Source organism: Dermatophagoides farinae, chromosome 5 (genome assembly GCF_024713945.1).
Source record: "Dermatophagoides farinae isolate YC_2012a chromosome 5, ASM2471394v1, whole genome shotgun sequence".
NCBI classification, from domain to species: domain Eukaryota; kingdom Metazoa; phylum Arthropoda; class Arachnida; order Sarcoptiformes; family Pyroglyphidae; genus Dermatophagoides; species Dermatophagoides farinae.
The window spans coordinates 2,619,783-2,646,957 of NC_134681.1; the positions used below are offsets into that span (position 1 = coordinate 2,619,783).

The 27,175-nt window shown below is 30.6% G+C and overlaps 5 protein-coding genes across 6 annotated transcripts; 3 read left to right on the plus strand and 2 right to left on the minus strand.

Annotated features, from left to right (window-relative positions):
• Positions 1 to 1,849: 1,849 nt before the first annotated feature.
• LOC124495063 (uncharacterized) lies at positions 1,850 to 10,143 on the minus strand. The gene is made up of 3 exons (XM_075731558.1): positions 9,472 to 10,143; positions 3,926 to 5,707; positions 1,850 to 3,860 (listed from the first exon to the last, which is right to left on the minus strand). The coding sequence occupies exon 2, from the start codon at positions 5,372 to 5,374 to the stop codon at positions 4,256 to 4,258; it is 1,119 nt and encodes a 372-aa protein (XP_075587673.1). The 5' UTR covers positions 5,375 to 5,707; positions 9,472 to 10,143; the 3' UTR covers positions 1,850 to 3,860; positions 3,926 to 4,255.
• A 2,584-nt stretch (positions 10,144 to 12,727) lies between these two features.
• Positions 12,728 to 15,108, plus strand: LOC124499681 (mitochondrial tRNA methylthiotransferase CDK5RAP1). Its single transcript, XM_047063625.2, has 2 exons — positions 12,728 to 13,426; positions 13,487 to 15,108. Exons 1-2 carry the CDS (start codon positions 13,186 to 13,188, stop codon positions 14,932 to 14,934), a joined length of 1,689 nt encoding a protein of 562 aa, XP_046919581.2. The 5' UTR covers positions 12,728 to 13,185; the 3' UTR covers positions 14,935 to 15,108.
• LOC124499683 (mitochondrial S-adenosylmethionine carrier protein) lies at positions 14,923 to 16,437 on the minus strand. The gene is made up of 3 exons (XM_047063626.2): positions 16,033 to 16,437; positions 15,819 to 15,975; positions 14,923 to 15,754 (listed from the first exon to the last, which is right to left on the minus strand). The coding sequence occupies exons 1-3, from the start codon at positions 16,108 to 16,110 to the stop codon at positions 15,063 to 15,065; spliced, it is 927 nt and encodes a 308-aa protein (XP_046919582.2). The 5' UTR covers positions 16,111 to 16,437; the 3' UTR covers positions 14,923 to 15,062.
• On the plus strand, positions 16,374 to 20,296 carry LOC124499679 (putative ATP-dependent DNA helicase HFM1; the record flags this gene model as incomplete). Its single annotated transcript, XM_047063622.2, has 4 exons — positions 16,374 to 16,539; positions 16,593 to 17,777; positions 17,833 to 18,848; positions 18,912 to 20,296. Coding segments are annotated over 4 exons (3,663 nt in total), but the record flags the coding sequence as incomplete, so codon positions are not given.
• A 401-nt stretch (positions 20,297 to 20,697) lies between these two features.
• Positions 20,698 to 27,148, plus strand: cher (filamin A protein cher). Of its 2 annotated transcripts, none has more exons than XM_075731194.1 (7): positions 20,698 to 21,099; positions 23,809 to 24,140; positions 24,209 to 25,080; positions 25,152 to 25,433; positions 25,501 to 26,277; positions 26,344 to 26,544; positions 26,604 to 27,148. In XM_075731194.1, the coding sequence occupies exons 2-7, from the start codon at positions 23,956 to 23,958 to the stop codon at positions 26,792 to 26,794; spliced, it is 2,508 nt and encodes an 835-aa protein (XP_075587309.1). In that variant the 5' UTR covers positions 20,698 to 21,099; positions 23,809 to 23,955; the 3' UTR covers positions 26,795 to 27,148. The 2 variants fall into 2 exon arrangements, with proteins under 2 accessions (XP_075587309.1, XP_046919580.2); XM_047063624.2 differs by lacking the exon at positions 20,698 to 21,099 and adding an exon at positions 22,854 to 23,711.
• Positions 27,149 to 27,175: the final 27 nt, after the last annotated feature.

The following is a 27,175-nucleotide window of genomic DNA, read 5'->3' on the forward strand; positions in this document are numbered from 1 at the left end:
TGAATAAATATGAGAAAGGTGATGGCGCCGGGTGTGTGTGTGTGTGATTGATGTTATAATTAATTCTTTTGATGAATCTGTGGATCCAAGCATCAGATTGTTTCAGATTTTATAATTCAACACATACCAAACACATTATGTTGATTATGATATAATTTTTTCGCCGACAACCATAAAATGGGTGAGTTTTCTTTTGAAAAATAGAAATTTTGCGGAGAAAAATTTAAAAATTCAAAAATAAAAAAAATATAATAAGTTCCACCACTGTAGGGTTAGATATTTTTTTTCTCTCTCTCTCAGTCGAAAGCGATCAATCAATTCACTGGATCAAAAAAAATTATGCGAAAGGAAATAAATAAATATTTTTCTCGTTTATCTCGCATCATTCGTTCACTTGATGTATTGTTTTTCCGTTTGTTTCATTTGTTTGTTTTGTTTGTAAAACTATCTTTTATCGTCATTATCGACAGATTTTATTTCCAGATTATCCATTATCATACACTTAAAAGCGAACATCGAAGCAAAAAAAAAAAATCAAGGCGGATACATATACTATCATCACCATCATCACAAATAATTGTTGGCTGTTGAATAAAAATCAAATTGATCAACAAATGTTTATTTATTTGTGTTTGTGGTTGTGGATTGAAATTTTTTTTTCTTAGTTTCATCATCATTTTCTTGCCAAAAAACCTTTAGAAAATCATTCAGACAGTTTTGTCTTGTTTTTGGTTTGTAACAAAACAAACGCAGACACACACACACACACAAATGTTTATTGTTGTAAACAATGTTAATTCAATGGCCACACACAAACACATGCGATCGATTTGTATCCATTTAGATTATTGATTGGTTATATTGTTATGATTTGTTTGTTTGAAAATGTTTTGTTCAAGTTTTAAAAATGATCCATTAAAATTTTTACTTTTCATCGATTGAAAAGTAAAAATGTTCATTACGAAATATACTTTCTTACAAACCTGAATTGATGATTAGAATGATAATTATCGTTACTATTAATTGGATTAAGGGCATGTTGTGGCTCTGGATATAATGATGATGATGATGATGAAATCAATGAAAATTTTATGGAAAAAAAATCATTCATTCAACTCTTTTTTGATTACTGAATTTTATTTCATTTTCATTTCATAATTTATATTTTATTTATATAATAGTAATAGTAATAGTGTAGTGATAATAGTAATACAATTATTCTGTTGATAATTTCATATTTTGTGTCTGTCTGTGTGTGTGTTTTGTTCGTCGTTGCTCGGATTGTTTGGTGTTTTGTTCAATGTTTACATTTTTTTTTGTTTCTTATTAGCAATTAGCAATAATTAATATAATAAAATTCATCCAAATCAATTTTTTTTTCTTTAAAATTTGAAAATTTTGTTATTTGTTGTTGTACGTTATTTTTGTTTTGTAAAGAAAGGGTTAAATCAAAAGTGTTTGAAATAAAATACACACAGACATTGAACCATTTGTTTTTTGTTGTCGTTGTGGTTGAAATGAAAATTGAAATAAATTAAATATGGGCGTGAACAAAACATTAATGGCCATAATGATAAAAAGTGGGTGTGTGATGTGATAAATGTGTGAGCACTCGTGAAAAAAAAGTAAAGAAAATGAAAGAAAAAAGTGGAATTTAAAAAAAAAATCTTATGATGATAATTCATAGTGGTGTTGGTATGATGTTTGATTGATTGATTGTTGGATGGATGGATGGATGGATGGTGTGCTGTGCTGTGTTGTGTGATGAGAATGAATTTTCATCGAAAGAAAGAAACGAAAAAAAGTAAGGAAAATTAGACTTTAAAAAATTGATTTTTTTTTTAAAAAAAAAAAGGATTATAAACCTCCAAAAAAGATATAATTGCAATGTATAAACAGAAATTTCATTTTTTTTTCCTAAAAAAATGTGATCTAAAAGCTTGGTTTGTTTTGGTTTGTTCTTTATTTATTTTTTATTACTAAATGATACACTTGTCGTGATGCTTTAGTTTTTGTCTGCATGTGTGTGTGTGTGTGTGTGTGTGTGTGTGTGTGTTTGTTATTTGGCTGATTTGGTTATTTTTCTTCCCTTTGAAGCATAAAGTATTTAAGGTGTCGTGGTGGTTGATGATTTTTGTTTCTTTGGTTTGATGTTCGTCGATGATAATGAATCTTTTCAATCCAACATGACAATGATCATCGGTATCATGATGACATGAATAATAATAATGATGAAAAACTATCATTTAGTTATAGTGAATAAATGGAATAGATAATAATAATGAGTAATAACCAATCAATCGATCAATGATAATAAAGTTGATTATTTTGCATAATTGATTTTAGCATTTTAATAGCTATATTATGTATAATTGCCACGGCGTAAAATGATAATGATGTGATTATTATTGATTGATTGATTGTGTGGTATGATGTTCGGTGATTATGAATCTTTTCTTTTCTTTTAATTAAATTTAAAATGAAACAAAAAACAAAATAATAATTATAATTCTATATATCTGATCCTCGATGCGCAAACATTCAAGACTTTATCCACAAGAAAATGAGTTGTGTGTCTGCGTCAATTGATTTGTTTTGATCAACAAAACAGAAACATAAAACATTTGTGTGTCGTTTATCCACCAAAAAAAAACAACAAATGTTTCACATGTTTAATCATCATCATCAGCTGTTGACAATAAAGTGGGCGATATAAAATCAACACACATACAGACACAAATGTGGAACACAAATACAGATCATAATCATCAAATATATCAAATAAACAAACAAACGATGGACAAGAAAATAGAACATTATTATATCATCATCATCATCATCACAACAAAATCATATTTTTCCTAACCTGATGTGATCTCTTTTAATCTCAATCTGTTTTCATTTTCCTTTCTTGGATCGATTAAAACAAAAATAAATAAATAATAAGAAAAAACTAATGAAAAATGAAATAATTCCATCTATATTTCTGCTGCTGCTGAGGTAAATAAGTTGTTGTTGTAAAACTTTTCATTTTGTTGTTGTTGTTGTTGTTATAATTTTAATTTTAATTTTAATGAATTTTTTTTTGTTTGTCAAATATTTTGGTTACTTTTTTTTTGTTCATGCATGAATATTCTCTGGACAATAAATGAAAACAAAAAAAAAACACAAATGTTGAGTGATGAGATAGAAAAAAATGACATTAAAAATATTTTGTTTGGAAACATTCATTATATGAAAGTGAAAGTGAGAAAAATTTTTCGTGAATCAAAAAACCAAAAACATGAATTATGCAAATGTTTTCTCTCTTGTTTGCTAAATGGCCAGATTGATGTTTGTTTTTGTTTGGATGATTATGATTAGTGAAAGTGTTTGGGTTGTTCGTGAATGAAAAAGGCGTTCAATTAATTAAGTTAGCATTTGTTCGTTTTGTTACGTATATTTATGTGACAATGAAATTTCAAATTCGAGATGTTTCAACATGTAAAAAGCCGAGAAAAAACAAAAAGTGAAACTAATTTGAAATTTTTTTTTGTTTTGAAAATTTTTTGGTCATTTTTCCATTCGATGACAAATAATTCAAAAGAATTACGGGATTTTTATTCCTTAGAATGTGCGATTAAAACGTTGATTTGTTTGTGTGAATAATGATGATGATGATGATTCAAATGGGACAACAATTTTGTGAAATGAATGAATGAATTGAGAAAAACAATGATTGATTGATTGCTGTGTAATACACATGAATTATTTTTTTTGTAAATTTTTTTATTTTTGGTGCTTTATTTCTGTTCCTGCTGCTGCTGATGATAATGATGATTACGTTAACGTGAATTTATTCACAATAATGAATGTGAAATCTGCAAAAACAAAACGGAAAAAATGATTATTAAACTGATGAAAAAAACTAATGAAAAAAACTTGCCCAAATGTTTTTTTTTCTTGGTAAATTTGATTTCTAAAAATTGTGTGCCAGCCACACATACATTACGCGAGCACACAAAATGCAAATTGAATAAATATTTATGATGGTGATAATGATATTAGTTGATATTGAAAATTGTAACTAATAAATCGATTGAAATAATTGAAGATGATGATGATGATGATGCGAAAACTATGTGAAGAATATTACATGATTATTATTATTGATTGGATCAAACCAGATCCGATTATATGAGCAAATATTTTTCATGATGATGATTATTATTGTAGTGAGGGCGTTGTATTTGTTTGTTTGTTTGTTGTGGAATGTTTATGATTCAGCTTCATCAAGATGTTCTTTTTCTTCAGCTACAGGTGATGTTGCCATCGGTGCTAATGGTTGTGATTCAGCATGATCATCACATAAATCATTCATATCTCTACGATTACGTGATGAACATGTGCATACAAATATCAATGAATCTCGAAAATCTGGATCAATTGATAATACGAAAATTGGATTGAGCACAAGCGGTAATTCGCTTAGAGCATATAGAAGCCAAATAATCCATTCATCGATACGTATTTGTATGAGATGAAAATAATGATTAATCTGGGTTGCATAATATGGTGCACTGAATAAGAGATGTAATAAAACAATAGTCAATACATAATATAGTGATTCACGTTGTCGATTAATAAATGCTTGACTTTGTTCACTATCTGGTACCATTTTACGTTTAGCAAATAGAATCAATATTAGTAGTAATTTAATACAGAATGGTCCAATATATGCAATGAGAAATCGTAGTAATTCATAAAGTTTGTCATGTTCAAACAACATATCTTTGAATACCAAGATGAAAGTCATGAAGAATGAACCTAACCATATGAGTATTGTGATGAATATAGCATTGATTTTTGATCCATAACAACCATTATGGCAGTTTGCAAAAAAGGTAGCAAAAAATCGATCAATTATTAGTAGCATAAAAAATAATGATATTGTTGGTAGGCCGAATTGTGGTAATTTCGATAATTTCTCCATCCACCATGGTAAATTTTGATTATAATCTTCAATTTTATAACCAAATTCACGTATTGACCAGATTGTAGCATCAATCATATCGATCAATGAAGCAATACTGATATTGGCTACATAAATTCCAAGACAATTATTTATAATCCCAGTACATTTTATATAGATTGCCAGTAATAATATTGTATCAAAGGTACCGATACCAAGTAATACTAGGCGAAATATGAGCAAATATTGTCGAATATCCGCAGGTGTTTGATCAAATGGTAATGAATCACTTTCATTACCACCAAATTTTATTCCATATCCAATCGTGGTGGCTGTACGATTGAATAAATTCGCAGCAATATTATTCCAATTATTCATATCCGAATTATTACTATTCGGAAATAGATTATTAAATGTTGACATTTTCGTCGATTCACACAGTGATGTTTGATAGCAAAAACACACACGTACACAAATTTTCGTTGATTTGGAATGGAAATTTGTTCATCAACAATAAAAAAAATGATACAATGTTAATGTTAATCAATTTTGCTGGTACGTTGACTTTTTCTGTTTTTTGGTCGGTTGTTTGGTTCGTTGATTCAAATGATGGAATGGCTCTTTGATGAACATTTGATGAATCACACACAAACATCAAAACAACAGATAAAAGAAATGTACAGAACAGGTTCCACAACCAAGATATGAAGAGGTGATGGTTCACACACACACCAAGATGACAACAGGCTGACACACCTTTACGTTGTTGTTGTTGTCACCATTGTTGTTGTTCATGGTTGAAAAAAAAACAATGTTCGAAATCAATGATGATGATGATGATGACACGTGTAAAAATGAGTGGGAAAAATGAAATGAATGAGAAAAAAATTAGCAAATTTTGATTAATTAAAAAAAATCAATCGATTTTTCAGACATTAATTTTTTATGAAATTTTTTCAAGTTTCCACACACACACACACACACACACAAAATGTTTTACTTTTTCAATTTTCATCGCATGATTCGTTTAGATAAATACTATGTGCTACCCTTCTTTCTTCCTTAACCATTATTATTCGTGATAACGAAAAAAACAAAACAAAAAAGAGAAAAGATTTTACAACAATAAGAACAAGTAAAGCTTTAAAACGAACAAATTATTAGCTTTACTACTTTTCAGGTTTTTTTTTTATTTTTCCAAAACAGAAAAAAAACAATAGAATTGAAATGTAATGAAGTCTATGTATGTGTGTGTTGTGAATCGAATTGAATTGAGCCATAGAATGGTTATTATTATGATGATGTTAGTGTAACAACAACGACAGGTTCATCATCATCATCATCATCATCATTATTCTTTATTGTGATTATGGTTTAAAGTTCAAAGTTCATGAGATGCATTTCTTCTTGTTTTAAATTGCTTTTAAAGAAATTTCCATTGCCATTGCCATTGATGATAAATAAAGTCAGATCCTATTTCAGTTTAGGTCATTAACATTTTTATATTTTAAATGTAAGCCATATGTATGATAATGATGATGACGAATATCTATGCTATAATAATCTGCAATAAGTAACTAAATAATTTTTTTCTCTCTTTCGGAAATGATGAAGATATTTACACTCATTCCCAGATGATGATGATAATAATGAAATCTGGTTCGGGCATTTTTTCTCTCGGTGTTTGGAAATTGGTCATTTTTTTGGGCTTTAAATAGAAAAATGACCAATAAATGTGTGTGAATGTGGCCATTATTATGATAATCATCTTCATCATCAAGATTCTTGATAATGATAATGACAAGAGAGAGAGAGAGAGAGAGAGAGAGAGATGATGAGATACATTATCATCATTATCCTTCCATATGGATGACTGGTTCAGTAATCAGTCATGTGTATTTTCAATTATGTTTGAATTGGAACTCATAGACAAATCAAATTCATTCATCTCATTTTATTGATTTAGAATGAACAAAAAAATTTTGTAATCCCAAATAAATGATGAATGCAAGTGGCGAAAAAAAACCAAAGACAACAAATTAAATTGACATTCAATTGTTTCATTCATTTATTTATAATGATGATGCACCTTACACATATATGGTTATTATTTTTTTTCCTGGTTCACTTGAACATGTTTCGCCCCATATTCAATAGAATAATAAAAAATAATGATGATGGTTAAGTTCATTCCCATTAACGAATTTACATGTATAATAGTAGTAGGGTAGTAAAAAAAAATGAAAATATCTACTATTGGAATGATCATTATCAATGATGTCCGAACAACCATTTTCAAAACACCAAACAAATCAACCATTGAATTGAAATGGATGATAAAGCGATTAGATTGAATTTTAAACCAAACAAGAGAGCGAGAGAAAAAACATTATGAAAATGGCAATAATATAAAAAATAATAGCAATAAGTTCACATTGCTAATATAACTTATCATATTTATCTATATTCAGATGGCTAATTTTTTTTTTGCTTAGCCACTAATAACAAACAAATGCCAGATATATCATATTATAATAATCATTATGGATTCTTGCTTTATTATTTCGAAATTCGAGGAGAATCAAAAAAAAACTTTCAAATTATACACACATGATTTTCACAGAAGCGTAACACAACCGATCAATTCGAATAAACGGGCCTAACATATAGCCCCATATATAATGTGGAAAGATTTTCCATTTCTGAATTTGTTCCAGTAATTTGAACACAACAAGAGATTAGAGAGCAAAGAGAACAAACAAAAAAACATTTTTATTCAACATCATATTTTATTCTTTTCAGGGTAAAGAATCTCTTGAATTGAACAATTCTATTCTCGATTACAATACAATTTATCCATACTACTACTGATATCACCACTAAAAAAAGAAGAGAAATGATGTAAGAAATTATTTCTTGATTCTTTGGGGTTGATACCCGCTTACATGCACATAGATACATACATAGAACATGAAGAATTTGTATCCACATCGTGATTTCTATATAACAGTAGTTTCTATATAAATGTTATCAATTGATGATGATGATGCTCAATTGCTCAATGTATGATGATAATAATAATAAATTCCAGTAAATAGAATTCACTTTTATGAATCTCATTTGGATTCTATTGGAATCAGAAGACAACAACAACAACGAAGATCAAAAAAAAATCCCTAGATATTTTTGGAATGTGAATTTTTTTTTAGTTGGACGTGATAACACACACTGTTATATTTATTTTGTTTCTAAATTCATTGAATGAATGAATGGCCATGGACTAGGACAAAGATGATGATGACGACGATGATCCAAGGCCAAAGAACTTGGTTTCGAATCGTAGCAGAATTGGTTTATGCATTTGGCCTAGTTTTTTCTATCTCTTTCTTTCTTAGTTCCTTTAGTTTGCTCTTTCTCACTTCATCAAATTCTTGAAGAGCTAAAAATAGAATTTGATATTTTGATACAAAAAAAAAAAACAAAATTTGATAGAACACAACATTGAAAATTGATGTTGTAGCAGTATCCATTTCTTTCATTATCGTTTATTATTTTGAGATTTTAAATTTGATTTATGGCCATTGGCCATTCATTTTTTCTTTCTCCATAATCTATCAAACATACACGGAATTAACGTTTTTGATCCAGATGAACAGAAAATCAATGACAATTTGTGCATCAAACAAGTTGATTGAATTAAATGTTTTCTATTTGTTTGTTTGTTTGTTTTTTACCGTAATGAAATGAAATTTGTTTTTTCTCTCTTTACCTACCATTTTCTTTCATCATTAGTAATGGTTTATTAAAGCAAAAAAAAAACTGTTGCAAACATTCATTTATAAATAATAATGTGATCAATTTCACTTTGAAATGATGACATTAAAATGGAAAAACATTCAATTTATATTTTAATTTTTACATTGAACATTTTAATGTTCACGAAATCCATCATCATTATCGTAACATAATATTCATTCATATAGCAGCATCAAACAAATTTCACAATTTTATTTTTAGCCAAAAAAAAATCAATTCATTACAAATGGATCCATGATGATCCAAATGAATGGCGTGAAGCGTTTCATTCATTTTTCACAATGACAAATGAATTTTTTTTTTCTTGCAATTGTAAATTATTTAAATGTTTGTTTTTTATTATTTTGAATTTTTTTTTATTTTCATTTTTTTCTCTCCTTTACAATCATATAACTAGCTCCAAATAAATGATGATTATTAATCGGTTGAGTTTTTTTTTCTTGGTGGTGGGCGTATCGCATGAATGAATAATGAGAGATATAGAAAAAAGAAGAAAGGAATTTTTCAATTTCGAAAAAAAATGAGATTCAAATCAGTGAGCGTAAAAAAACCCATGGGTAACATTATTTTTGTTTTCAAAGTTCCATGAATATAATAAAAAAACCGCTTCATTTATTTGGCTTTTTATCCGCAAAAAGTTAACCATTTCAAACCCACAAGAGTTCATTTTTAAAAAAAAAACAACTAAAATGAATCAAACTTACCCGAGTAAATTTCAAGTTTTTTTTTCGTTTTAAACGGAGCTAAAATCTACACACAAACACACCAGAAAAAAAAATGTTTTATAATTAAACTGTCCACATTATTATCAATCTATTGTTCAAAAACAAATAATGATGATAATCAATAGCCATTGAATGAAATCAGACAGACAGACAGTAGGAAATAACAACTAACAAACGAACAATGATGAGACACTTTGACAATAATAATGTATTATTATTATGCAATGATGACCATTAAAGACAAACAAACAAACAAACAAAAAAAAAAACAATGCACACACACGAATCTTTTGAGAATGTTGAAAAGATGAAATTTTTTATTAATAAAATTTCTGTTTAGTTGACTCGGTTTGTTTTTGAAATCGTTGAAAGAAGAAAGAAAAAATCACCAACCGAGAAACTATTTGATTACTGGCTGTGTGTGTGCGATGTTTGAGTGAGTCGAGATGTTTAATGTTTAATGGAATGTTTTACTTTTATTTTTTTTCCTGGTTGTAGTGGTGTGTTGTTTTGTTTTTTGGTTATATCAAGTTCCAGTTGCCAAAATATTGAAGAAACAGAAAAAAATGGGCGATAAAAAAATAACAAATTCTATTTCAAAAATAAACGAGAGATGCGCATCCAAAAAAAACGATCCAATAGCAAACACACACTTAGTAGCTAGTTATCAAACTGAATGAGATCCAAAAAACGAACCATAAGAAAATAGAAAATGCCAGAAAAAACGCGGGATAAAATAAAAGCAGAAGCAATGAGAGGTGATGGTGTTGGTGTTAGTGGATAGACGACTACCAGAAACGAATTATGACCAAAAAAAAACAGTAGAAAAATGACTCTGGTCTTTTTTTCGACTTTTTGGAACAAAAATACGTTGACAAACGCGCGTGCCAAAGTTTTCTTCTTTCTCTCAGTTCGGTCATCCCATTATTATCAACATCGTCATCATCATCATCATCATCCAAAACCATATACAAACATCCTGAAAAACATTCACAATCGTCTACATTAATGGTGCCACCACTACTGCATCCATTTGGAAAATCAACCGACCGTATATATAGATGGTCGTAGAACAATTGGTTTTATTGGTCAACACTAACATCAGGGAAAAACGCACACACACACACACAAAACCTTATTCGGTTTTTGACTAAACTTTCAAAAAAAAAAAAAATTCTAATTCTGTTCAATGTTTTCTGTCATTAACTCAATCGCACAGTAGTAGTAGTAAGAATGATGATTCACACATAGAATATTTTCCTCCTGTGAATGAGAATCGATTTTTTTTTATTTCCCGATGTTTTTGTTTTGGAAATGATGAATCAAAAAATCCATTTTCCTCTAAGTCAACTAAACTAACCTAACCTAAACAGCGGGGTGTGTGTGTATCACAGGCAACAAAATGGCCCACATGGTCTACAATAATTCCGCTATTTTTTTACATTACCACTAGCTTTGGGCTTGGTCCATCATTGCATCCATTTATGAAACATTTATAAATGGATTGTGCACCAACAAACCAACCAAAATGATGATGATGATGAGTTATTTGGCCCAAAAATCTTTTTGGTCCTAGCTATAGTGATATCTCCGCTATATAAATATCCTATACTAAAATACACTATCCGTTTGGAGAAGGAAAACCACACCCACTCATTATGGATGGCCCCGCATCGAATGAGGGTTATGAATGCGTCATACATACATAACCGTTGAATAATAAAAATGGTTGGAGCTAAGTGAATTCTTGGATTTTGTTGGAAAAAAACGAGATGTTGATATGCCTGTTTCCAAAGATGAGGATGATCATTTTTTTGAAAAAATGTAAATAACCATTTAAACGAGTTTTTGTCAACTTTTCTTCATTTTTTCAATCTCTATTCATAACGGAGAATTTCATATCATTTCCCTCTGTTTTTTTTTGTTACGCACAAAAAAATATACCATTTTAATGGATGATTCCATTGAATTTGTGTGAGAGTGCAAATGTTTTCATAGATGCTATATATACGTTTTACGAAGAATTGTTCAGAACATCTTTGCCTAGTTTTTTTTAATAATTGAGTTTGCTCTGTTTTGGAATGTTAAATCCGAATCAATAATAATGATACTGATGATGATCATGATGATGGAATGGTGAGATGTTGTTGAGTCATAGCTACTAGAGTAGAAGCAAAAAGAAAGAACAAAAAAAATTATGCCGTTTTCCTATCTATTATTTCGGGAAACGGAAACTTTACCCATCACCATCATCATTGTTATTTTTGTTATTATCCGCATGACGGATGCATTCAAAGAAAAAAATAAATAAAAACTATTGGCCATATAGTCACAACATTGCTAGTATATGTGTAGCGGCAATACATATAGTTCGATGCGGTATAATTTTGGTCGATATTTTTTGTTTGTTTGCTTTCCGATTGATGTGTGGATTCAAACCGAAAACCTCGCCTATTACCAGAACTGAATGTGAGAATATTTTATAAATTCATAAATGTCGTTGTTAATCCAATTGAAAATGTCCAGAAAGATTCAAAGAGATTAAGTTGGTTATTCTAGAGATTAATCTGAAAAATCGTTGTGAATCTATTTAATGGATCAATTTTGATCAAAATCAATCAATCAATCAATCGATTTGATTTGATTTGATAGATCCCTTCTGTGTGAGAGAAGGAGAAAACGAAAAGAATTCAACAGATTGGAAATTGATTTGATTCGATAGTCGATATCTAACAGAAAACAAAATAGGATAGACCAAAAAGGGCTTATTATCATAAAAAACGTTTTTCACATAACACGTGCTTGTGTATACGTGTATATGACGTTTACGATTTATCATTTCCATACAAATTTATTTCATTCTGTAGTCCAACGAATGAAAATAAAAATAAAAATAAATTAGAATTACAATATTACAATGTGTCCATGTGGTCAAAATTGACTAATTTCTCCTCCCTAAAAGAAAAAAAATGTTTTCTGGGGTTTTCTCTTGCTATCACACACACACACACACACACACACACAAAGAACAATGAACGAATGTAAACGACCTAACCAAAAAATAATTCAATGGTCGATCGCATTTGATTCAAACATTTGATTGAAACAAAACAGAACAAAAAGCACACACACGACAGCTGTCACATATGGATTTTGAAAAACAAAAAAAAACAAAAAAAAATGACGTGAAAAAAAATCTAACGTTTTTCATGTAAATCAACCAAGAAAAAAGAGCACTGGAAAGTAGTAGTAATGTCTACCTCCATCTCTCTATTATTAATGGCTTTAGTCAATTCAATTCAAATTGAATTGAATTCATTCATTTGAAATCAAGTCAAATCTATTCAAGTCGATGGAGGAATAAACGAGTCATGCTAATGAATGAATGGTGAAAAATCCGATTTACTTATTCACCACCATTGATCATTTGATCATAATGATGATTTTTTTTTGTAGTAGAGATTACAAGGAAATGATCAACAAAAAAGCTATTCATCATTCACTGGGTGATGTGGCCGATTGTATGCTATTCTAACCTAGCTATGTACCGTGTATAACACACGAAACCTGTACGGTCTAAATAGTCATCATACGCAATCATGTGGTCTTTTTTATTGTTTACAAGAATTGATTTTTGTTTTGTTTTTGATTAAGAAAAAAATTCTTAAAGAATCGAAAATTTTATTAAGGATAATGATGCTAAATTTAAAATTCATTCAAAAATATCGACATCTAAACATGTCAATGTCACTAATGGTACGGAATTTTTGTTCACAACAAAAAAATGAATCGAATCGTAGAAAAATCGACGGACCTGATTTACAGCATTTTTTACGTCAAGCTGAACATTCAAAACGGCTGCCGCCATTTGTGATGAAATGGGATAATGAACCATACATTGAACCGAAAAGTTTATCTGGAAATAATAGCAAAGGTATGTAAAATTTTGAAAAATGTCTTTATTTCTAAAAAAATCTATTACTGTTTGACATAGTTTTTATCAAAACATATGGCTGTCAAATGAATGTTAATGATACAGAGATTGCTTCAACTATACTTGAACAGTATGATTATAAAATTGTCACCAGTATTGATGATGCAGATATTGTTTTATTAATGACATGTGCTATACGTGAAAATGCCGAAAATAAAGTATGGTCCAAATTATATGAATTGGATAAAGTAAAACGTATGGGTCAACTGAAAAAATTTGGTCTACTTGGTTGTATGGCTGAACGTTTGAAGAAGAAAATCGTTGAACAATTGCCATCTATTGATGTTGTTGCCGGACCAGATAGTTATCGATATTTACCCAAATTATTGGCAATAAATTCCTTAAATGGACAAAGTGCTATTAATGTATTATTATCATTGGATGAAACATATGCAGATGTAATACCGAGGAATCAATCTGGACATTCAGCGTATGTATCGATAACACGTGGATGTAATAATATGTGTTCATATTGTATTGTACCATATACACGTGGTCGTGAACGTTCCAGATCTATTGATTCGATATTGAGAGAAGTTGAACATAAAATTAATTCCGGTATCAAAGAGATTATACTGCTTGGACAAAATGTAAATAGTTATCGTGATTATAGTATTCATAATAATAATGATGATGATGATGATCAATCATCGCATCAACCATCATTAGCTGATGGATTTAAAACATTGTATCGTTTAAAATCTGGTGGTGCTGGTTTCGATGAATTATTACGGCAAGTTGCCCGCATAAACCGCAATGTTCGTATTCGTTTTACATCACCACATCCAAAAGATTTTAATGATTCCGTTTTACGTGTGATTGCTGATCATTCGAATATTGCTAAAGGATTGCATTTACCTGTACAAAGTGGATCGAATTTCGTTCTAGAACGAATGCGTCGTGGTTATACACGTGAAGCATATTTACAACTAGTCAAACGTATACGTCATTATATACCGGATTGTGGTCTAAGTAGTGATTTTATTTGTGGATTCTGTGATGAAACCGATGATGATCATCGACAAACTATCGAAATCATACAGAATGTTGGTTATTATATCGCCTATATATTTGCATACAGTATGCGTGATAAAACATATGCATATCATCATCTTAATGATAATGTACCGCAATCAATTAAAATTCAACGATTAATCGAATTGAATCAAGTTTATCGTCAATTATCCAACGAGATGAATCGACAATTAATCGGACGAAGACAATTGATACTTGTTGAAGGTATAAGTAAAAAATCATCTCAAGATGTATATGGCCGTAATGAAGCAAATCAAAAAGTTATTATACCAAAATCAAATAATCAAACAACAAACGATATTGGTGGTTATGATATTGGTGATTTTTTAGATGTTCAAATCACTGATTCAACACCGGTAACATTAATGGCCCGACCAATTCGCAAAACATCGATTACAGAATTTTATGAATGATGAATTTTAATTTGACTATATTTGTAAATTTTTGTCTACAAAAAACAATACGAGATCACAGAATTTGATATGGCATTTATTCTCTCTATTCATGTTTGTATAAAAATTTTTCCTTTTTTTGTCCACTATCATTGAATAAAACATTTTTCCAATGATGTATGAACCCATTCATAACCACCGAGAAATATTGCACCACCAATCGAAATCCAAACAACACGTGGCAAAGCACCGGCCCATAATCCTTGCAATCCTTTATGTTTGAATATTGATCGTATAGTATGAAAATATCTTATTGGTACGGATTTATTATTGTTGTCGATGGAACGAGATGAGCCACCAAAATCCTGTAACATTATCTGCGTTTTAGCCACATCTAATGGTGTTGTTAGAAAAGCAGCTATTGCACCGGAAAATGAACCACAAATCATTGCCTGATATGGTTCAACAGCCGTAGTAGTGGTGGTGGTGGTGGTGGAAGTTTGTTGCCAATTGGCCCATGCCTGTTTTGTATGTTCCCAAAGTGAAAATTGAATCATTGAAAAAGGAATTTCACGCATAATCGTACTGGCATAACCCCGGTAAAGACCAGGCCAACCAGATTGTCTTAATGTTTGCTGTAAAACTTGAACACTATTCATATGAAATGCTTGAGCTCGTTGTTTTACAACTTCTACGGGAACTCTCACCAAGCATGCTACAATTTCACCCATCGATGCTGAAATCATATATGCAACGCTATTGTAACGTGAATCTAAATGTAAACATTGTTGCCCACTTAAAAGATATTTGCTCGATTCATATGTGATGAAAAATAAAGCGGCTATAGAAAAAAAAATATAAATCAAAAGTTGAAGCAATCAAATACGTTGTATTCGAGAAAATACCTCCGGGTGCTGAGCCAGAAACAGTTGAACCGATACCGGAATAAATTCTTGTGAAACCACCAGATTTCCAGAATCCATTGGCACTTTGTAAACGTGTTTTGATCGTATCGATTGGGAACAATGTTACATCGACAGCAAGACCTGCACAGGCACCAGACTACCAAAAAAACCGAAAGATTTTCATCAAAAATAAATAAATTATCCAAAATCATACCAGAAGAGGATTAATGAATCGCTGAAAATATGGATACGATGATGATGATGGTTGATTTAGAATTTCGTTTTGTGACATGATTCAAAATTTCAGAAAATCATAAACAAAAATTCAAAAAAAAATCAAAATAATGCTAAATAAAAAACACGTGAATCATATTCCGTTCATATATAACAGGACGGAAAATTTTCACTGAAATTCGAACGTTTCAAAACTGTTTTGTAAACTAAATCGTTTTCATCATTCTAACCGCCATCGTATTCCTGCCAGACATTCATTGTTGATTTTTTGACCATTTTTTTCTAATTTATCACCAAAAATGTGTGATAATTCAGTTCTGAATTCAATCTGCAAATGACAATGAACAATCACTATCAACAGTTCAAGCGAAATTTGTCGCTGAACTCCCAGAACCGTATCGTGATGTTTTTTCACCAAGATTTCAACGATTCAATAAAATTCAATCCAATTTGCTTGATTTGATTATAAAAACTGATAAAAGTCTTGGTAAGTTTTCTTTTTTTTCAAAATGATTATTTATTCTAATCAATGTTGCGAAGTAATTTGTTCACCAACCGCTTCTGGCAAAACTGTTCTATTGGAACTGACTATCGTCAGTGAATTGATACGATTAGAATCTAGTAATCGTTCACATCCACCATATGATCAATTACATGCATTATATCTAGCACCATTAAAAGCGATTGTCGAGGAAAAATGTCAAGAATGGCAACAACGATTCGCTAAATTTGGTCTAAAATGTTTTGCGATGACTGGTGATACCGACATTGTTGATTATCAAAAATATTTGAAAGAACAAAAACAACAGGTGAATATTTTGTTGGCAACACCAGAGAAATTCGATTCAATTATTCGAACACATTCAGAAAGTCGTTCGTTACTTCGTCTTTTGAATTTGATTATGATCGATGAAATTCATATGCTTGGTGATCGAAATCGTGGTGATTTTCTTGAAGCGACCATCACTCGACTGAAATTTATTCGTGATAATAATAACCACATCATCAAAGTACTTGGTGAATTAGACGGTGACCGATCTAAAGAAAGGCAACGACTACGTTTTGTAGCTATTTCAGCTACATCACCGAACGTTGAAGATCTATCCATTTGGCTTGATCCTCGCAATTCATTAGGCATACGTGTGCCAGCAGATTGGCGACCGGTAAAGCTTAATAAATTAGTCATCGGTATTGAACCTACAGGAGCTGCACAAACATCTGACTATCGTTTCGACATACAGATCACCTACAAACTTGAACGTCTTATTCGTGAACATTCTGAATCTAAACCAACATTGGTTTTCTGTTCAACACGACGTTCGGCTGAATTTACGGCCAAAATTCTAGCAACATCACAGAATACTTATTTTGAATCACGTCAACAACATATCAAATTATTTATGGAACTTTCGCGTATCAATGAAAATGCAACCAACATTGATACATTAATAATATCTAAAATGGAATTTGAACATTTTAAAAATACCGAACTTAAAACTACATTGGCTGCTGGTGTTGCTTTCTATCATTCCGGTATGGATCCATCCGATCGTCGTCTATTGGAACATTTATTTTCCATGTCATTGATACCAGTTCTGGTATCAACATCATCATTGGCCATGGGTGTCAATTTACCGGCTCATTTAGTTGTCATAAAAAATACTGTTCAATATGAAGCAGGCTCACAAACCGAATATCATTTATCACAAATACTGCAGATGATTGGTAAGTTTCTTTTCATCTTTTTTACTGTTTTTTAAAAAATTATTGATTTCAATAGGAAGAGCTGGACGACCGCAATTCGATACTAGTGCAACCGCTATCATTGTGACAAAACAGGAGAAAAAAGAAAAATATGAAACATTATTGGGTGAAGAAACGGATGTTGAAAGTAATTTATTTCGTTCATTGATCGAACATTTAATGATCGAAATTGTATTGAAAACTGTCAACAACATTAATTTAGCCATCGATTGGATCTATTCAACATTTCTTTTCATTCGTATTGTTCAGAATCCACAATATTATCGTAGTTCCATTGCTAAAGGCGATTACGATGGTGCTCGTCCTATCATATTGGAATGGTGTCAGGAACAGATGCAACGTTTACAAACGCTTGGTCTTATTACAATCAAAGGCGATTTTTTTGATCCAACTCAATTAGCACGAATAGTGACAAGATATTCTGTTTCAATAGCAACATTGGAACATTTAATTAAATGGTCTAAAATATCATATTCGTTGGAACAATTGCTTGAAGAAATGTGTTGCTGTACAGAATTATCACAAGATGTTATATTACGTACTACTGATAAACGATTTCTAAATGAATTGAACAAAAAAAATCGTTTCAAATATAAGGATCGTTTTCGTAATGGATCGATGAAAACAAATTGTTTGGCACAAGCAGCATTTGAATCGCTAACAATTGAACAATGTTTATTTGATGATTTACAACGAATCATAAGATCTGGTCAACGTGTTTCGAAATGTTTTATGGAAATTTTGGTCTACTTTTTCCGACAAAAACCAGAGACGAAAACCGATCAACAACCACATTGGTTACATTTTCAAACATCGATTTCAGCGGCACGTTTATTACAGGCATTTTGGACTCGATTATGGTATGATTCATCATATGTATCCAGACAATTGCCTAAAATTGGCCTTGCATTTTCAACAATACTGGCCGAAAATGGTTATACCAGTTTTAATCGTTTACTCGAATCAAATCCTCGTCAGATTGAATTTCATTTGAAACGTAAACCACCATTCGGCTCAATGTTGATCGAAGAGGTTAGTCCTATATAATTTTTGAACATCTTTTCTAATGAAAATTTTCCATTCATTTTCAAAAAGATCAAAAATCTTCCTCGATATCAATTGGCTTTGACGCGACAATCGAATTGTAGTCTGAAATTCAGTCCATTCCTAGAAGACCATATTGAATCGAGAATGCAAATTGAATTCAAATGTTTGATACAGCAACAATCTTTATCATCATCGAATATATTGAAACCGGACAAACATTATTTTCATCTAATCATTGGCTGTGAAGAGTGTGATCAAATTTTGGCTATAAATCGATTGAATGATCGAACATTAATGCAATCTACTCATAAACAATCAATTATTTTAATCAAGACAAAATTTGACGATGAAAATAAATCAACTGATCAAATTGAAAACGGCAATCAGAAAGATCCAGTAAAAAAGAACGAAACAAAAGGCAAGAAAAAAGCTGGAGATAAAAACAAAAACAATAAGGATAAAGAAAGTCAACAAACAACAGATGAAAAACCTAAGATATGGCCAGAAAAATTTGTTAAATTTATCAGACAGATTGAAGAAGAATGTAAAAATTCAATTGGAAATAACATTGTTCATTGTTCATTACGAAAAACATCATCACATACTATTATAGCACATATTATATCGGAAAATTTCGCCGGTTTAGATTCAGAAACCAAATCAACAATACGATATCCCTTTCAACAAATGGATTTGTTATCAACACAAGAATTTGATCTACTCGATTCATTTGATGATGATGAATATGAAGAAATATTAGCTCAACATAATATTGGTAAAGAACGAAAACAAGATGATAGTTTATCAACATTGGATTCGATCGACATTAACGATATTCAATCCACTAGTCTTGATGGAATGACCGAATCATCGACTTCAATAATAACAACAACAAAGAAAAAAATGCCCATCTTCAATATCAAAATAGATGATGTAATTCATGATCAAATAGAACAAAATATCATTGATGAAAACTATGATGAAGATAATGATGATGACGAAAGCTTAAATTATAGTATATTTACTCGTTTCCGTAATCGAAACCATTCTAATACTGAGAATGAATTACAAAAATTTGTATCATCAAATTTACCTGAAACAAAAACAACAACGAGTATCAACAATAATAGAAAAAATCAATCAATAATGAATGAAACGAAAGTGGCAAAAATTTTCCCGGTCAAACGTAAAGTTTGTCTACAAAATCCATTTGATTATAATTGTAAAACATCGATGGCCAAACTAGGTCGATTCAATTTCAATAATGATGATAAATGTGAGGAAAAAGTAAGCAAATATTTTCTCACAATCACCAATAACAATGACAATTATGAAAATATCTAATCTACCTAATCATACCATACAAATTAATCCCATTTATTTATCTCTTTGTTTTCTTACTTTTTCAACATCATCTTACTAGTTATCTCAAATATAATCCCGATTCCATTTTGAATAATCAGAAAATAATTTTTAAATAATAAATTGATTTATTATTATTTTTTCAGGTTTTATGGTGAATATTTTCTTCTCTCTCTTTGTAATGATGACGCCCAACAACAGAATCGAAATTTTTTTTTCGCTCTACTTGTACATCTCATCGACTATTAGTTGAATTTTATTTTTATCCAAAATTTTCTCTTCAAACCTCATGGATCTTCATTCGAACCGTTGTTGTTTGGTTGTTTTCATCATTGAATCTTTTGCAAATGCTTGACTGATATTTCACTGTCTACTGCTGTTGTGTGATGATGTTATTATTACATTTTTCTACATTCTTCAAACAAAAAAACAACGACATCATTCATTTCAAAAGGAAAAAAAAATTTTACTTGTTTTTTGGGGGTAAAATATTTTCACTGCTCTTGTTTTTTGCCTAGATTCGTCATCATCATGATGAGTGGGTGTGTAGAATTCCAACCAAACACCAAAACAACAACAACATACAAGTGTTACGAGGGAAAAACCCATAACATCTTGAATGTTCATCATTATCATAATCGTCGCCGTCGCCGTGTTCGTAATGCAAATTTTCTTTTTTTCTCTTCCTTCAGTTCATATTTTGTAGACAAATTTGGTTTGTCGATTCTCGTGTTTGTGTGTGTTTGTGTTATTTGGTTGACAATTAACAACAACAATCTAACTAAACTGCCACACACACACACAACCAAAACAAACAAGATTGTGTGACGACGACGACGACGATCACATAAACCGAAATCGATTCGATTAAGAGGTAAGTTTAAAATTTGGTTTTTTTTTGTTTTTCTCTAATTTGCTAATTGATTCTTGATCCAAATAAAAATATTTGGATTCAGTTTTTTTCCATTGTAATTCTTGCTCAAAAAAAAATTTTCTCAACTTCTTTTTTAATTCAATTAAACAAAAATTATCCAATTTTTCATTGGAAAAAAGCAAAGAATTACAATTTTAAATTTTTTGAAAATTTTAAAAATTGCTTGAATTGGCATTTTTTCCAAAACAAAAAATTCCACATACAAATTTTTTTTCTTTGAAAAACTTAAATTCAAAAAAAAAAATTTATTTCAATTATCATCATCAAAATTTTGGCTTTAATCCTGCGACTACTAGCCCTAAACCGAAATATTTTTGGTGCGTGCGAAAAAAACCGAAAATCGAAATTTTTTTTAGACTTTTTTTCGAAACGAAAATGAACAAATTTATTTTTAGCCACTTAATGATCAGGATGACGGCGATGATGTAAAAATAAGTGGAGATGATGATTTTTTCTTCTTTCATCCATATCTAATATTCAATTACTGCATAAAGTTAATTTTATTTGTCAATTCTTTGAGAAAATTCTTCAATTTCAATCACATTTTGTTCTGGCTTTAGTAATTCCAGCTCTGTCTACTCTGTTGATTCTCTGATTTTATAGATTTCGCTAATCCAATTTTTTGATTATAATAATCATAATGTGATTTTATGCTGATTCACACAGCCTGATAACCCAAATCAGTGTTTTTTTTTCGAGGAATTTTATGGTTCGTTTTCTTTTCATCCTCATTGTGACTAAATATTTGTCTTTCTAACCAGTTTACGCGGTTTATCATATTGTTACACTTTAGATTATAAAATCAGTCATTTTTTTGATGTTTATTAAAGAGGGATAATAACCTCAACCTCAACAACAAAAACAACCGCAACCAAATGGTTAATTGTTTGTTTCTTGTTTTTTTGGCTCAAATCAAATCTTAAACGAAGAAAAAGTGGGAGAAAAAACTTATTTTTCCACGCTTTTAATTTCATTATATACAAGAAAATAGAATCCGTTTGTCACGAGTTTGTTTGTTGTTTATGAAAAAAAATCAGATTTGTTGAACCAAATCACCAACAACGATGATGATGATGATGATGATGATAATGATGATGACAACATCTGTTTTGGATTTTTTTAAATTCATCGAAAATTGTATTCGGATGAAATAAATGTTTTGGCATATGTGAATTTATTTTTAGATGAAAAGAAACAGGCAAACATATTTCATTAAGCCCATCATCATCATCATCATTTATTCAAGATGATGAGCATGTTGAATTGTTTGTTGGAAGATATTATTTTTTTTGGCGCAATTCGATTGTCAATTTATCTTGATTTTGGAAAAAGAAAAAAAAACAATTTGCTAATACATAAACACACGGAGAGAATTAATACTCATATTACCGAAAATGATGTTTTTTTTTTGAAAAATTATTGGCCCAGAAAATATAAAACAAAATTGAAATGAAATGAAACCTTTATATTTTGATTAGATTAGTTCCACAAAGTTGGCATTTTGAATTTGAATCGTCCAATGATGATGATTAAGTTCAAATTAAAATCGATAGAAAAATTTAGTCTAAAGTAGCAGTTTAGCTTGTAGAGCGATAAAATTGACAAAAAAAAGTTCACTATGTCTTTGTGTTAGTGGAACATGAATGTGAAATTGAATGTTGAAATCATTTTCATTTTCGGCAAATCATCATCATCATCATCATCGTTCATTATTAATGATGATTATTTATTGCCATTTCATTATATTGACATGATCGACCAAAAATTTTCTTTTTTTGTTTTTTTCTGTTGCTGTCATCATTAAACAAAAAAATTTGATCAAAAAGTGAAAACATTCATTTCATTTCACCATTCTTTATTTTCTTTCTTCATCGGTCAATTGTTTGTCTTCTTCTAAAATGACCTATTATCTTACAGATACATATGGTGATCATGATAGTAGTCATACTAATCATAATCATAATAAAGTCGTAAATAATAATAATCGTAATGTTGATGATTATACAATTCATATACCATATAATCTTCACCATTTTCATTCAAATTATCAGCCATCATCATTTCGATTGAATCAAAATCAAAATCATCACACCATTCAACATCCGAATCGAAATGTTGAAATTTCAAAATATTACAATAACCATCAAAATGATGGTGATGATGATTATAATAGAAATGAAAACAGTTTGATAATCGATAATAAAGATCAATGTAAAACGATTCGACAGCAAAATAAACAACAACGACCGTCATCGACAATAAACATTCAATCAAATAAAAATAAAAACCAATCCAATCATCATCAATGGATGATGGATTGTGAACAAAGTTTAAAAATGGTTTATGAATCACGATTAGACTTTCTTATTGATTCACGTGAACCACGTTTATTAATTCTATTGCCATTAAGTATCTGTGTTGATGTCAATGATGTTGACATGAATAATAATTACATTTTCCATAATGATAACAACAACAACAATTTTAACGATGAAATCGATGATGATTTAAAAGCAATGACCGGTCACACAACGGTTATTGGTTATAAAAAGGTTTTTTATTTTATCTTCTATCTCCATAATCAATGAATTTGTTCTGCGTTTTAAGGAGTTCTAATTGAATAAATTGATTTATATGATTGTAAATTAGGTTATTGGCACCGAATATTATTGCATAAATTCAAGTGATTATAATCATCATTACAATAATAAACACATTAGTTATAATCAACGTCAACAACAACAACAACAACGGAATAATTTGAAACAAAGTGGACAAAAAAGACATCTAACGAAAATGGCCGATATAGCAAAACCAACAATTGTTGATAATCATGATGGTACAATATGTGTTAAATATGATCCAAAACAACAAGGCAATTATGAGATGCAAATCAAATATAATAATTTGCCCATTAAAGGTAGTCCGTATAAATTTATTGTGGATAATACACCTAAAGGTTTAGTTACAGCATTTGGAGCGTAAGTAGTGATTTGTTTTTTCAATTTCCAATTTGAATAAATTAATTTTTTTCCATTTTTTAATTTAGTGGCCTATCAACCGGTGTTGCGGGTGATGCTTGTTCATTCAATGTTTATACGAAAGGAGCCGGTGCCGGTAATTTACAGGTGGCTGTTGAAGGACCATCAAAAGCAGAAATCAATTGTAAAGATAATAAAGATGGTAGTATTAATGTTACCTTTACACCACCGGCACCGGGTGAATATAAAATCAATGTTAATTTTGCTGGTAAACCAATCGAAGGCAGTCCATTTTCGGCAAAAATTGTTGGTGAAGGTCGTAAACGTAATCAAATATCGATTGGAATGTCAAGTGAAGTACCGTTGAAAGTAACGGAAAAGGATGTTAAATCATTGAATGCAAGTATCGTTGCACCGTCTGGTCTTGAGGAACCATGTTTTGTGAAAAAATTAAGCAGTAATCAAGTGGGAATATCGTTTACACCACGTGAGCATGGTGAACATGCAGTGAATGTGAAAAAAATGGGTAATCATGTAGCAGGATCACCATTCAAGATTAATGTATTGGAACGTGATATTGGTGACTCGAAAAATGTTAAAATTACTGGTGCCGGCCTGAAAGAAGGCAAAACTAATACAGCTAATGAGATTAATATCGATACAAGCGATGCTGGTTATGGTGGTCTAAGTGTTTCGATTGAAGGTCCATCTAAAGCCGACATCCAATATAAAGATAAAGGAAACGGAAAATTGGCAACCACATATAAACCAACGGAACCAGGATTTTATATTCTAAATGTTAAATTTGCTGATCATCATGTACCCGGATCACCATACACAATCAAAGTAACCGGTCCTGGATCGAATATTCAACGTAATAATATTAAATTAGGACGTGAAGCTGCTTCTATTGCAGATGTTGGATCGAAATGCAAATTGAGTGAGTTTTCATAATTTTAGATTTCATATTTTTTCTCACATTTTTTTCTGTTTGATTTGTTGGACTTGTAGCATTTAAATTCTCACAAACAAGTGCATTTGATTTGGCTGCTAAAATTATGGCTCCATCAGGCGAAACAGAAGATGCAGAAATATTGGATTTGCAGGATTTTCTTTATGCTGTTCAATTTGTACCGAAAGAAGTTGGCATACATACCGTATCGGTACGACATAAAGATATTCATATACCTGGATCACCATTTCAATTTACTGTTGGTCCATTCACTGATTTCGGATCACATCGTGTACATGCTGGTGGTCCTGGCTTAGAACGTGGTACAGTCAATGAAAAATGTATGTAGTTCTTTAAAATCATTTTCGCTTTCATCATCATCATCATCATAATTATGATTAATTATAGGTGAATTCAACATTTGGACTCGTGAAGCTGGTGCTGGAACACTAGCCGTTTCGGTGGAAGGTCCATCGAAAGCAGAGATTGATTTTCATGATCGCAAAGATGGTTCTGGTTTTGTAACATATAAAGTTACTGAACCTGGTGATTATCGTATTGGTATCAAATTTAATGATCAACCAATTCCGGATAGTCCATACAATGTTTACGTTATGGCACAAGTGGGTGATGCACGCAAAATTGAAATTGGTGCAATTCCTCCAGAACATATGCTGAAAGTAAATTCACCGGTTACATTTACAATTAACATGAATGGCGCTAAAGGAAGTTTGGATGGTAAAGTGATTGCACCAAGTGGTGCTGAAGATGATTGTTTTCTAAGCAAAATTGATGATGATCAATGGGCATTACGTTTTATACCACGTGAAAATGGTGTACATCGTATTCATGTACGTTTCAATGGTGTTCATATACCGGAAAGTCCATTTTCAATGCGTATCGGTAAAGATGATGCTGATCCTGCAAGCGTATCCGTAACTGGTAGTGGAATTAAAGAAGCACGTACAGGTGTTAAAACTGATTTCATCATCGATACATGTAATGCTGGTGCCGGTACATTGGCCGTTACTATTGATGGTCCAACAAAAGTATCGATGGATTGTACTGAAGTTGAAGAAGGTTATAAAGTTCGTTATACACCACTTGCCCCGGGTGAATATTTGATAACAATCAAATATAATGGTTATCATATTGTTGGTAGTCCATTTAAAATTCGTTGTATGGGTAAGTAGATTGATTGGATGTATGTCAATACATAATAATATATTGATCATTGATCATCCAACACAGGTACACGAAGCATTGCTGATATATCGGATTTTGAATCATCACAAGTTGTCGTAGAAACGGTTACTAAACATTCAAAAAATCAAGGTAATCTAATGCCTAAATTTAAATCCGAAGCAAATCGTGTTGAATCCAAAGGTGTCGGTTTAAAACGTGCCATATTGAATCGTCAGAATACATTCAATGTGAATGCTTCAAATGCTGGTATGTGTCATGATGATTTTTGTTAGGAATTTTTTTTAATAAAATTTTTTTTTCAACAGGTAACAATTTTCTTTTTGTTGCTGTATTTGGACCACGTGGACCATGCGAAGCAATCGATATACGCCATCAAGGTCGTAATAATTATAATATTACCTATACAACAAGAGAACGTGGTGATCACATTATTGTTGTTCGATATGGTGATGATCATATTCCTGGTAGTCCATTTAAAATTGATTGCAATCCATAAAGAGTGAAAGGTTGATTGCCAATCTGTTAACAAACAAAATATACATCGAGACCAGATGAAAAATGACGAAAATACAAACAACACTCACTACGATGATGATGAAAAATGAATCGATTTCTTCTTTTTTTTTTGCTGATGATGCTAATTGTTCGTTTTTTTTTCATTTTGAAAATTAAAATTCACATAGCATGTATCGCGTTTGAAACAAAAAACAACGAAAAGTATTTAAAAATATTATAATTGAAAGTTATCCATTTTGTTTTGCATTAATAATCAAACAATTTTTTTTGTTCACCTACCACACAATGGTGAAATCCAATGATGAATTTGAATAAAGTCCAAATGAAACCAAAATTAATCGTTCGTGAATTTCTGATTTCA